This window comes from Symphodus melops (genome assembly GCF_947650265.1).
Source record: "Symphodus melops genome assembly, chromosome: 13".
NCBI lineage: Eukaryota > Metazoa > Chordata > Actinopteri > Labriformes > Labridae > Symphodus > Symphodus melops.
Window position 1 is genome coordinate 14342608 of NC_136703.1, and position 14259 is coordinate 14356866.

At 41.1% G+C, this 14259-nt stretch overlaps 1 protein-coding gene across 1 annotated transcript in view; it reads right to left on the reverse strand.

Annotated features, from left to right (window-relative positions):
• LOC306833692 (low-density lipoprotein receptor-related protein 1-like) overlaps nucleotides 1-14259 on the reverse strand; it is an 87405-nt gene that overhangs the window by 44192 nt on the left and 28954 nt on the right. Inside the window, exons 4-7 of the mRNA XM_079359155.1 lie at nucleotides 7071-7190; nucleotides 6650-6778; nucleotides 5813-6073; nucleotides 205-367 (exon numbers count right to left, since the gene is read on the reverse strand). Of these exons, the coding sequence (XP_079215281.1) occupies nucleotides 205-367; nucleotides 5813-6073; nucleotides 6650-6778; nucleotides 7071-7190 (673 nt within the window). The remainder of the gene's footprint in view (nucleotides 1-204; nucleotides 368-5812; nucleotides 6074-6649; nucleotides 6779-7070; nucleotides 7191-14259) is intronic.

The following is a 14259-nucleotide window of genomic DNA, read 5'->3' on the forward strand; positions in this document are numbered from 1 at the left end:
AATGCAAACGCATATTTGGTACAAAAGTATTCCGTCTAGGTTTCCATCTGGAGGAAGTGCTTTGATTTTCAGCTCCCCGCTTGGTCAGCACGTCGTCTGATCACTAGACAAGCATTTTTTTCCCCCTCTCATGCGTCTCCTGTGTTGCTAAAACAGCACTGCCGGGTAGCGTTAGGTCAAGAGTACTGGAGGGGAAGTACAGACCCCATGGCCGGGTCCAAGGCGATGCCTTTGGGGTTATACAGCTCTTGGTCCAGCAGGGTCACGCACGTCTGGCCATTCTTGTTGCAGACAAACACCCGGTCATCCACGTCATCCACAAAGTAGAAGTTTCCGGTTAGCCAGTCTATAGCCATCTGTTCAACATCTGAGGGATGCAGAGAAGAGGAGAGGAGAGAACCAAATGATTAAAAGAAATGAAGTTTATATCAAGCGATGGATTACAGGAAGTGAAGCGTACTTGGCATGAATTAGAAATGACCTCATATTTAGGAACATTGTCCATCACACTCCAAAAATCATGTATAGACAGAGAAAACTGCCATTTGTGTCGGGGGGGGGGGGGGGTCATCCTTATTGCAACAGCTCTCACTAAAGAGCTTAACATTTTGTGAACCCACTGCTTACAAAGTCAAACTAAAAAGAGGAAGCTTTGCAGATGGAGACTTTTATTTCCGACTGCCCTCAGCGTGGGGGAGTTGAAGTGCCAAGTTAGCACTGGAAATATTTCTCACTCTTAAGAGAAGGCTGTGCTGTGTGAAAATGGGTGCTGGAATCCCAAACCACAGGGAGACCCAGCTGTGGGTAGGGGGGATACATACTGCCTTGTGTTTTAACAGCTGCAACCAAACTTCTTCTCAAAGCAGAACACTGTCAAACACACACACTCACGTTACATATGCTGTATCAAAGTGACCACACATGTCTTTGTAGTTTATCCATAGGATGACTTTGATGTTGGGGTGCATGAGTGGGTGTATGACAGTGGGCCTGCAGTTCGCGTTGAACATTTATAAAGAGAATGTCTTCACAACAGACCCTAAAAAAGACAACCGTGACACTCAAAGATGGAGCCAAAGAAAGTTCTACGACACAGCGCTCTACACATCTGCGACACCTTACCTGTCCAACAAACACATAGTTTGGAGAGATCTGCACCACATAAGACTCACAGAAGGCTTTGCGCTACAATATAAGCCGAGTGTAAGGAGAAGCTGGGAAAGAATGGAGGACGGGGTAATGAAAAGATCTGGGACAGAAAAAACAGAAAGAAACATTGAGTGAAATGTTATTTTATCATAGCATTAAAGTTGTGGTGCAACTCCAAGCTGGAATGATTTACTGGCAGTCTCAACGTTATTGAGCATCTCACCTCTAAAATAAATATGTGAGCTAATAAAAACATCAAAGTCTAAGAACACAGGGAGGGGGTAAAAAACAGTCCAAGATGTCTCATAAACATCCGAACCAAGATTCTGACAACAGGGGAAGTTTGTAATGGAGTTGAGACGGATAGTGATACTCCCATTGGTATCTACTCCTCTAAAGAAATCCAGCTGCAACCTTGGCAGCAGTAGACACTGATCAGACTCCCATCCAGAGTAAGAGAGCCAGTTGTGCAACACAGTGACTGTTGGGTTGTGTAACAGGCCCCATCTAATGGAGCCCCTTCTTCAGAGAGCCAGAGAGTCTGTTGACGTCCAAGCTAATTCTGCTTCTGGTAAGTGGAAAGATTTGCTGGGAAAGTGAATGAACCCAACTCTTTCTCCTCATTCAACCACCCTGCCCTCACAAACCCTTTTCTCTTCCTGTCTCTCACACCTACCGGCTCACACCACTCTGAGGAAAGGTTTCACAAACTGAGGGGGGTCTTACTGCCAACAACAAACAGGCTCTCTGCCCGAGCAGCGATCGTATTTACATACAGGGCTCCTTAGTCGCACAAAGTCTCTTAGACTCAGGAGTAACATCACACAGGATGTAACATTCAAGTAAAACCTCTTTTTGCATGCCAGTGCAAGTTGTACTTTGTTAACATGCTAGTGCAAAGCAATTAAAAAAAAACAAAAAAAAAAAAACTCAACATGCTGGTTTCATAATCCTCCCTGTGCCAGGAAGTTTCCATTAATCTATTTGACCTTAGTTTCCACATTTACCATTGATGAATTTGCTTCAGGTTCTTAAAAAAGGAAGTATTTATACACACATCACGCGCAGTAGGTGCACGGCAGCAGACTGAGGAACACGATTTGCCGGCACACTTGCTCAACTGGCACGAAAAATGTTTAGGCTGCAATTCCAAACAATTATGCCTATGGCAAATGCTCATTCACTCCATTAATGTGAGGTGTACAAAGCATATATTTTATATAGAGAAGAGAAGACAAGGACTTTCTTTGCAATAAGACAGGCGGCCTTCAATATTAAATGACTCCCTGGAATTGTTCATTATACAAAGTTGACAGATATATTGGAAAAAAATCTTCGATGCTATAATTCATTCTGGGGAAAAATGTAAGTAAAAAAGCTACGAAGAGGGAGGAAGGAGGCCTTACAGATGGACAGATGAACACTTAGAGAGGGGCTGGTCCATACTTAAAGGTAGGGTAAGTAATTTTCTCCAGATACCCTTTTTAGGTTTTTGGTTAAAATTCTGACAGTACTTAAGATCTGGTGCTCTGAAAAAGGAACAAAGAAAATGTGTCATGTGTAGCAGCTGTAAGCCTGTAACAACTTCGACCAATTTCGGATGACAGTTTGTTTTTTCATAAACCAATCGAGCCTCTCTACCCCATGCATGCTCGAGCCCACATTCAAAGCACAACCTGAAATCTGCTTCTGGACTGTGTACTGTATGCATTTAAAAGAGGGGCGGGACTTTTGAGGGAGCAGAGAGAAGGGGTGGTTGAACACAGAGAACAGAGAGGATGCTACTTTCAAAATCATGCTAGTTTTTAAAAATTACCAACCCTGCCTTCAAAGGTTGAAGAGGACGAACATGGTCTGCTCCCCTTTTATCTTTTAAAGAATCCCGCTTTCAGACAGAGCAGGCCACATCTGGAACCCTCATCTACTTATCATCCCTGCACTCGAAGGCTCCCAGAGGCTGTAAATCACCAGACCCTTCCACCCCTTCACAGTTTTATCCATTACCATCTAAGGACAATCCCCTGGTCTTCCCAACAGACGTGAGCAAGTGCACCTGAACCCTGCTTGTGATAAAACACTGATTACATCAAAACGCATTTTCTTGGCCCTTTCTTGTATTTCGAAATAAGAAGGTTCCTCTAAATCTAGAACATTTCATAACGATCTAAAGTTTAAACATGTCAAGCTTAAATCATATTTAAAAGCAAATTAAACCACGCGGTAATACTGTACATACAACTAATGCAGCTAAAATCATTCAGAATCAGATCAGAGATTAACAGAGTTCTCACTGTCTAATTGTGACTAAAAGCGAATATGTTGGTGTAACATTAAGACTATGAGTAAGCCAAAAATCAAAGAGAGACTATTGCTTTGCTATTGCCCTCTAAGCGACCTAGAACAGACAATGGGCGAGCCATGCTTTCAGGAGCTTCATAATGTAATACAGTAGAGGCCTACCAGAAAGTAAGACAGTCTGAAATAACACTTTAATATATTTAAATAATCAGAAAAAGATATGGTAGCATACTGCAACTGCTATAATATTTGTACATGACTGTGACTACATGACAATATACTGTATGTATCCTATTTCCCTGCACATTGTGGAGCCACTGCAGAGCTACTCACTTCATTCAAATAGAAAGACTGGCTATGCAATTCTTGTTTTACTGGAATAATGATTTATAAGGCTGACAAATAATGCATTTTGAACTACTGGACTAAATGGTGCACTGACAGCATTTAAAGATTTTGAGCGATTGAAAAATGGGACAGATCATAAAAACTATAGTGTAAAAAGTAGCAGCCCAACAGAACTGAATGACAGAGACGAAAATCTCAATTCTGACATGTAATGTATAACTAGTTAATAGCTGCGAAGGTTAAAGTTATTAGGATTGTTTGTGTGTGTGCGCATGCGTTCGTGCGAGTCTCCATTATGAGCAAGTTAAAGTGACCTGACTGGACAGGACATGAGACGGCCAGAGGAATGTAGAAGCTGTTCAGGCTGACATAACCCGAAAGAGGAATGTAAATACCATCTGCATGACCACTCTCATATACACACACACACACACACACATACACACACACACACACACACACACACACACACACACACACACACAAAAACAGACAAACACACACCTCCAAGGTACAGCAAATCACTACCTTCTCTCTTGCCCTCTCATTTAATCATTCCCTTGTCTCCTTGACTTAAATTTTTCTCTCAGGGTGTCTCTTATTTTCAGCCGTCTGCCTCATTTACCCCTCAGACCACTTAACAGAGCAGTGAATCAAAAAGCCACAGTGGCAAGCAAACACAGCGAGGTTGAGGTGCTATATCTGCAACTCAGGAGGGTGCAGTGAATCATCTGGAAAAAGCCCATATTAAGACGCCTTGGTTCACTGAGCCGGCTGTCAGCGGTGACAGCAGAAGCCCAAGAGTCATTTGAAGTGGATACGAGCCGAGGCGCTACGTCGCAGGTTTCCCTGTCCCACGAGCCAGTCTCTACACAACCGCCTTCTCCTCTTGTTTTCTTCACATCTGCTGTTCGAAGCCTCGGGCCAATTCTCAAGGGAAAGCTTCCCACAAGCGCAGATGTACGCACATGCACACGCACACAAACCCACACCCTCTCTTTTATGTTTTGTCTACATTTCTGCTCATTCTTAGAGAGTAACAGCTAAGTCAGCCAGGAGAATCAAAACAAACGTTGTCAGGCTGGTAATCAGAGATAAATCATGTCAACATTATATGTGTAAGCCTCTCAAAGGAGGACATGTATGAGAGTCTGTACCTGTCTGGGTGATGTGAAAGGTGAGACTCAGTGAGTTAATGTCAGTGGTTAGGAGGACACTGCCTCCTCCGCCAGTCAGACATTTCACTTTTTATTGTTAATAAGATATGTTCTACACTTTGTCCTCCTATACACGACACACTAGCATGTGCCATCTGTGAAATCTTCCATAAAAATGTATTTGACAGGACATTTGTAGGAAAACATTAACAATGTCACAATTTCAAGAACCAAAGACTGCGGGCGGATTCAACCGATTATTTATATATTCCTCAAATGTATGAAAAATACATTCACAGGCTTCTGAACGCCGAGCACAGTGGGTACATAAATGAAGCTACACAGCTAGTTACTTATTTGGCTATCCGCAAATGTGCCAACAAGTGCCTGAAGACAGGCTGGCAGCTTTATTTATATGACATCAATGTAAGCAAGCTGCACACATTTAGCCCCTATGGGATGAGTTAGTGTGGTGTCAAAGCCGCTGTTCTTCAAAGACAAACCCTTGTGAGAAATAAAGGCTCGCCTCAGCATTTTTACTTAAATGCTGGTATGAGCAGCTTTTGAAGATGAGGCTGTATTGCTGAACATCCTACATTTTTTTCTGAGCAAGCAAATGCAACGTTGACCATTTGATTCCTGAGGAAAAGTATGGAAAATCTCCCCTAGTTTGAGCTGACAGCTACAGCTAATTATCTAAGCTCTTCTTCGGTGATCTAATGCACGTCTTATCTCTCTTTCAGCGTCAGACTATAACTTGACCGATCCCTCTTGTACCTGGCAACATTTGTCGGTAGGAAAACTGTCAGCAAAAAAATACTACCTCTAGAAACAAAAGTGTAGTGAATGAAGGTACTCACGGTGCAAGCTGAAGGAGACGTAGATGGTGCGGACATTAGTGACAGTCTTGAGGTCGGGGATACTGGCGCACTTCAGAAAGGTGGCAGCGGGGGTATCACCCACATCAATCCAGCAGACAGTCTCCTCGGCGTAGATAAAGTCCATAGCCATGGTCTGCTTGGTGGAAATGGAAGGCAGCCGGGATGTGGAGCCACTCAGTGTGGTGCATTGGATGTCATGGAGGTTAGCGATCAGCAGCATAGGCAAACGATCGACTGGCTCTGGGGAGGGCGATCAGGATTAGAGTGGAGAAGAAAAAAACAGATGGTAAGAGTATTGTGGGAAAGATGTTAGAGGACAAGATCGAGTAATATTAAGGGTCATTCAACAATCGCCTTTAAACCAAAGGAGTGCACTATCCAACAGATAGGGATTTAACAATTTACTCAACTTATGATACGATTCACAATTTATTTTAAGAGAATCTGCGATGAGTGGAGCTTCTCATTGTGCTGCTGATTAAATGCAGCATCAAGTTGCTTGTGCTGTTTGTGAAGTTATCTGCACACTGTTTTTGTCTTTCCTTTTTCTGTCTTGGGTAGCCAAAATGCTTCCACTGCCATGATAACGCCAACTTATTACAACCAACCTCATCTGCTCTACAGCTGCTGATGCTTCGCGATACTACTGCCATTCATTTTTCAGAGGACCAATTCAAACCTTGACACCTTTGAATTGATTTTTAACTGCCTTATGATTAATCTTTACATCCCTACCAACGGAACAAAAACACATCCTCTAAATCATGTTGATGGTTTAGTAAGAAGACTTATTTCTTTTCATGCGTGTGTTCTCACCATTTTTGGCTTTGCAGGAGCGGTTGTCCGGCTGCAGCAGGTAGCCCTCCACACAGCTGCAGGTGTAGGAGCCCTCTGTGTTTGTGCATGTCTGACTGCACGTCCCGTACACGCTGCACTCGTTAAAATCTGAAGGAGAACAGAAACAATTGGTCCATGATGAAATATGTAGAGCTTGTTCAGAACTTATTCACCCCCTTTTGAATTGGCTGTACTCCAATTAGTCCAATCATTTTTATTTTGGCACTAACTTACGTAAACAAAAGATTAGTATAAATCCTGACATGCCTTTTTCTTCTAGTTGGTAAGTGGTACAATAAATAAAGTTCTACTTGCTGCTACACATAAATTCCCGAAAAAAAACATGGGCTGATTTTGACCAATTTAATGCTGAGATAAAAATAAATATTCAGTTACTCACCTTTGCATGTCTTTCCATCTGAAGCAACCTCATAGCCGTTGCTACAATAGCACTTAGGCCCATCGTGAGTCACAGCACAGTGATAGTGGCACCCATGGGAGTCACAGCCTGGTGCTTGTTCTGAAGCAGAGAAAAAAAAAAGAAAAAAAAAAAGAGAGATACAAAGAGAACATTAAATGCTGAAGAAGGGGGAGAGGGGGGTACAGTCTTGAAATACTGCTGATCAAATAGATCACACTCAATCTGCCAAAAACAAACTGTGAAGCAGACTGGGTGGGTACAGCTCAAGAGTTCAATAAAACTGCATGGAGCAACAGAACTCAACTCAAGGGGAATATAACATCATATGAGCACAGACGGTAGATTGATATGAGCATGATTAGCTCCCTTTTATGATAAGAACTTCAGTCTCTTTACATGTCTGCCACTTGTTCCTTGCCACACGTTCGGAAGCTTTTTCCCGACTTCTCCACAAGCTTTTCTCTCAGAATTGGACGTAAACTAAAGACATGATCACAAGAAGGTGATCTAATGCTACAGCTATACCTGGAAGCATCCTCCCCCCTCCAGAGTCACCTCGAAAGTGGATCTAAAGAGCTACACATGATGTTTGCATTTCATCATTTACTAAGATTTAACACGGTTTTAACAAAACGTATATGGTAAAAGAGATAAGAGGCTTCCACTGGCAGGTCGAAATTTGTCTCAGCATCCGACAACATAACCATGACTGGTCATAGACAAATTATGCTTGCAGTAACGAGTGATAGCTTGGCTGTGAAGAGCGGAGATTGGGACATTGGGACATTGAAGGGTCCTTATTATATAAAGCCTGTGGCACTCTGGTCCACAATGACCCTTTTGTTGTGGCTCTGCTGAAAGGAAGAGTCCCCCAGCAAACACTGTGGCCCATATCGAATCCATTAACCAAGCCTCACACTGTGAGAGACCACAGGCAGCAAGAGAGCCAAAACAACCACAAATACACCTCTGTCTTCAGTCATTTGCTCCATTTCTATCAAGCTAAGGTTTAGCCTTTTCAAAACAAAACTATGAGTGCTCTTAATATCATAACAAAATCCCAATATCTACCTGTGATGACACAACGTTATCAAATCACACAGTGGCTTCTCTTTATGCCTTCTTGTTTGTTTTATGCGAGATCAATTCTTGGTAACATTTTAAATTAAGGTCACAATATTTACCATACTACTTGCTTATAGGCATTCTAATTAGAAGTGTACTGGTTGCACATTCAGAATTACTGAGCGCTTACCTTACCTTATTCTGCATGAACATTATGTATAGCCAATAGTCCATCAACTAAGAGGTTGCCCTCCTAATAAATGGTAAATGGACTTAAGCTCGTGTAGCCCTTTTCCAGTCTGAATACGCTAAGAGCTTTAACTGTGCAGGTCACACCTACCCATTCACACACTGATGACAGAGACTGCCATGTGAAGAGGCAATCAGTAAAAGCTAATCCCATTCATACACAGCCGACAAAACAGCAGGAGCAACACTGAGTTAAGTGTCTTGTCCAAGGACACATCGAACAACTGAATCTACCACTGAGACAAATTGCTTATTGAAATGAATTTAGGAAAGTGTAATACTTCAATTATCATCTAAATATGCTGTGTTTAATATGGCACTTATAAGGCAGAAAGAAGTAGGCAAAAACATGTTAGGATCATAAATCCTGTTCAAAAACATCCTAACTTACTATCCATAAGCAGTAACGAGGAGGGTATTGAGGGCAAACCTATTAACTATCGACGATGGTCATAAAGAATAAGGTAGTAATTAGTGCTAAATAAAGAGCAGCCAATATGCTACTAATTAGCATGCAACTAATTAGCATGCTAATAAACAACTGGTGGAATATTGTGACTAATTTCTGTTAAAATCTGTTGTAAATGTTTGTGTTACCATATGTTTTGATTGATGCTAAATGAAATGTGAAAAGTAAAAAAATTCATAAGGACTACTGTTATTCAATTATATATTTTACCCGGTGGCCAATTCACTTTTTCTGAATCTCTTTTTTCATGCAACCCCTCGTGTACAAAATAAATAGAAGTATATATTTGAATCTTTGAAAGACACAAATCACAAACTTACACAATAAAAAAAAACAGTGTTGTTACACATATTACAAGAAACAACATTTTAATTTGTTTCAGGTTTAGACCTGTTCTAAAAAAATAATACATATTTCCTTTGTGAGAGTTTCTGGAATGTGAATGTGCAAATAATTTTTTTTTTTTTTTTAAACCTCGGAGAGCATTTCAGGGTTGAAGCAGCTGGGAAAGAAGAGCAGAGGAGACAAGTAAGAAAAAGTGAAGAGAAAAACAGAAAACAACAGGGGAGTAGAATCATGAAGAGCAAAGGGGGAGAAGAAGGCAGGCCAGATAGGTCTGGCAAAGGGCTGGAAGACATGGAGAGGTAAGAAAGTTCCTGCTTTGACTAAACACAGCAGCAGCGTTTCAGACGTTTGACCATGGGTTAATGAACATAGCAAACAATGGCACACTGGAGGCCTTCAGCCCTAAACAAGCAAGGATGGAAGCGTCTATTTCTCTAGTCTAAAGCTCTATAGCTCTTTAAATGGAAGTAGGGAGCAGCTGTTTGTTAGGGCCTGCAAAATGTGTTTTTATCATCACCGAACCCTCACACTTCCAGACGTCACGGTTCAATGCATGCAGTGACACAACAAATATGTGAGTGACTGAGTGGATAAAAAAAGGCAATAACACATGGTAGTATTCTCAGCCCAATCCAGGTGGCAGTGACACTTCTAACGCTAACAACAAAACACATGAAGAAGATGACACACAGGAGCTAAAAAATCTACCTGCTTCTTTAAATCAGTTGTGTGGAGAAATTACAGGTTCACAGTGCAATCAAACACCTTGAATATTTTAATGAATATGATTAGCCTCTGTAAATGGGGCAGGACTTATTCCCTTGCCTGTGACTCTTTCCCTGCATTTCATTCCCCACTACCTCTCCTGATTTCCGACTCTCTACTGTCCAAACAAATAAAGATAAAACCCTAAAAATAAATTTTTAAGACAGTGGATAGAGTCAGATATTGTGCGGAGAGAAACAGAGTTGGAAATCACATGCAGGAAAGGAGCCACAGGTCAAATTCAATCCTGAGCCAACCGCTGAGTGGACTTTAGTGTCTGTACATGGGGCGCGTACACTCAACAATAGGCTACGGGCGCTCCTCCAAAAATAAATAACTTTGATATACATATATATATATAATCTTTATGAATATTAGACGGCATCACCTAGAGGTGCTAAATTTTAAAAACCCTCTTGGTGTCAGGAGTTCAGTTTTCATTTAGTGACAGAAACCTTAAAATACACATCCAGGACGTTTCCTCTCCCATATACCCATCCCAAGAAAGATTCTTTGTGGGGGTTTTTTTTTTTTTAATTTAAATAATATTTGTGCTTTTACAGCTCCTCAGCCAGCCCATTCCACAGCTCCACCCCATACACAGAAATACTCAGCTTCTTCTTTGTTGTACGAACACATTGTTTTTTTTAAAAATTTAAAATTCAATTAGCCTCTTAACACATACCCCCCCCCTCTCCCCGTCACAAAACATTTTTTTGAATATTGCGTGGAAGTGAATTATTTCTTGCTTTGTACATGATTATTGCAGTTTTAAATTTGACCAGATCTATACATGCATATCAATGCATGTGACCTTAAAAACAGTGTGTTTGTGTGTTCCCTAAACCTCACTGTGTACAATTTGCTTTCCACAAGCTTGTAGTGCAGATTATTACTTAGATATAAAGCAACACACCCTATTTGAAGTCACAGTTCCTTTCTCAGAGTTGAACCAGGTTTCAGATATAGCTATGATGTTGAGTGTTTTTTGAATTGACTTAAGTATTCTTTGATCTTCTGGAAATTGGCATACAGACTTCAGCTATTTAAGTCTATATGCGACATGCCATGCAATGACTTAAGATTGCTCTAATGTTCATCTGTGCAGTAGCAACAGGTATTTTTTAGATAGTCGAAAAGAAATAGTTGTCTGGATCTAAATCTTCTAGCTCACTCATTTTTTTCCAGTGACCTACTCAATAGATTACCTAGGTAGCTTGTGCTTGTCACTGATATTTTTCAAGCTCCTCCATTTCTCTGATGACCATCACTTTGGCCTCCTCTGGTGACCCATTCAGTTTTATGTACACCTTGCAGTTTGAAGTCCATGTGGATTGAAGTTTCCTTTGTTTCCTAAGGAAAGGCCCATCTGGTAATGTCAACATTTTCCATGTTAGGTGTTCATTCACGTAGACATCTGATCCCTTTAGCCTCTTTCCTTGTCTAAGCAGCGCACTTTTGTTGATCCTATTGGTGAAGCTAATTATTATGACACGTTTGTTGTTGCTTTTTCTCAGAGGGAGAGGGTGCCATGACTCAATGTCTGAGCTGTTGATTGTTATGCCTTTGCTGTTGAAGAAGGCCGTCACTTGTTGCTCTAGAGACTCCAGGTCGGACTTGGTGGGTTCTCTGCCGTTCGTTGATGTCACCATCGGGCATTAAGACCAGTGTCTGGTCTCCAGTCCGCTCACGATATTTATGCAGGAGTATTTTTCCAAATCTGCCACAAGACACTCTCAGAGGGCTATCCTCTTGTCTTTCTCGGTGTGTTGTCTTTTGAGCTCCTTGATCTCACCCATCAGCTTCATTATTAGATTCTGTTGTTTGGAGACAATTTCACCAGACAGAAAGTCCAGTGATTTTTTAATTTCTTTAACGTCATTCTCAGAGATTCCACCAGGTTGCTTGGCATGCATCTGTGGGATTCCGCTTGATTGTTTCAGGAAACCAAACGTAGCAGAAAACATAGCAGAAAACCGACTAGCTCAGCTGTCCAGCCAAGCTATAAAAGTAACAAAGCAAAGTCCAGTGTATCTGTGGCTTACCAGAGTATGAGGTATTAGTATGAGGCCTGCATGATAATAGCTGCATGATTTCAAGAAGTACTGCACCTGCCGATATGCATCTTTACAGTTTGTAAATCGCCTGGCCCTGTGGTGGGCACACATGAAGCATCAAGAAGTGTGGGCTAGAAAAAGAACATAAAAAATTGTGTATAAGACACGAAGGAGGGGAGAAGGAACTGCGATTGGACCCGATCAACATCCAATCATGAAGAAAATGCATCTAAAAAAAAGATGGTCTAAAAGCCAATCATGAGGTGACGGACTGGGTGCAACAGGGTGACGCAGGCAGAGTTAGAGACCTGCTGGTATTTGTTTCCTGACCAAGGTTACACAACTAAACTGTCAGGACTAAATAATACTTTAATAGTCTTCAGAACTCCCTTTTATATATATATAAAAAAAAAGATGAGATCAACATCTCATTCCTTTCTGAAACATGTAACGAATAAAGCCTCCCTCCCTTTCCTCCCCAAAGTTTTAATTGAAAGCCATAATTTAACCAAACATTCGATGTACAGTATTAAAACAGGATATTCCAGTGGCATTTAAAAGAGAGACAATTCCCAGGACATTCCTACCCGTTTGCTCTCACTGTCTGGAAACGTGTTCGCACATGCCCCTCTATCCTCTACCTGCAGCTGACAGGAACCTACCGTTAATCTCCTGACACTGCTCTACAAATGAGGAGACTAATGGTTCTTAACCACAAACATAGACCTGTTCATTTTGTATCATACATATACCTTTAACATATTTTATTTAAATTCAAGCATAGATCATTTAGAGAGTTAGAACAAACTCTTTTAAGCTTTAAAAATGTTAATATTCATATTAAAAAAAAACAGCCACTAAGACAAGCTCCTTCATTCTGTGAAACTCCTGTGGTAATTTGGGTCATTTCAATCACACACAAGCTGATGGTTAATTCTTTGGTACTGAAAAGTGAGCCATGCTGAGTTTAGTAAATCAGATTCAAAGGAGATAATGGAGTGCATTTCATGTTATAGGTAGAGATTTAAAAAGAGGGAAAGGCTGAAATGAAAAAAGAAATGAGAGCATAAAAAAGTATTTACCGGCAGTGTTTGGCGCTAAATCAAAAAGGGAAAAGCAACCACATGCAAACACAAGCAGGGCAGCAGCTTGAGCAATAAGCAAACAGACGCTATCAAAGTCCCAAACAGTGGCAGCAGGCTGCCCCAGACGCTTCAAATTTACACAAATACTCAATCACAAATGTACAAATAAAGTGCACGTGTTGCAGCACAAACATCCCCAAACAGACTTCATTTCAAAAGACAAAGTCTCTGTATTCTGCAGCCCATTATGACTTACTGTATACCGTATTCAACACAGTGGTATCTCTACAATGCAAAGGGGGGAAAAAAATCAAAGCAATAAAACAGGTCTTGGCATGTAACACAACTTTAACTGCAGCCAATAAACTCATTTAGGTCAACCAACACTCGTGAATAAAGATGAAATTGTGGTCTTTCCACAGGCAGCCTCAAGTAGCATGTGACCGATTCCACACAAAGTGGGATATGAAGGACAATAAAACCCCACTGCACACAAACGATAGCATCAGACTACTGTGACAACCAGGGCTCCATTTGAAACCACCAGAAGAAAAGTAAAACTCCTCAGAGTACTGCCATGACCTCGTTTTCCCTCCTTATCAATAAGTCATCGCTGAGGGAGTTATGTCGAAGACCTTGCCCCCCCAAAGAGAGGCCCCATCGCCCAGGAAATGACAGAGAAAGGACAAATGCACGCAACCGATTGATGAATAGACTCATCTTTCACCCTTCTGACGGGAGAAGAAGTGCCACTTGTCTGGTCTGTTCACGGCTACATCTAGTTCAAAAGCTGTTTAAAGCAGGTCTTAATTTATACTTTTTCTAAAAGGACTGCAGAGAGCTGAGACCAGCCGGGCAAACTGAAGCTTAAATGTTAACCACTAAAGCACATTGAATCTTTCTTTATGCTCTCAGCAAAATCAAATGTGTGCTTTGTTCAACTTTTATTTTCCAGTAGATGTGCCTTTAAATTCAATCCAAGCTTGTTTAAAATCACACAAAGATTTTTGAAAAAGGTCCACAGTTCTTTCTCAAGCACCTGGGAATTTGCTGAACACTTGAAATACAGAAAATGGAAACAATTTGGATCCATCTGCTGTTGAATGCTGAAGTTATTCATCTTCATCCAAGCC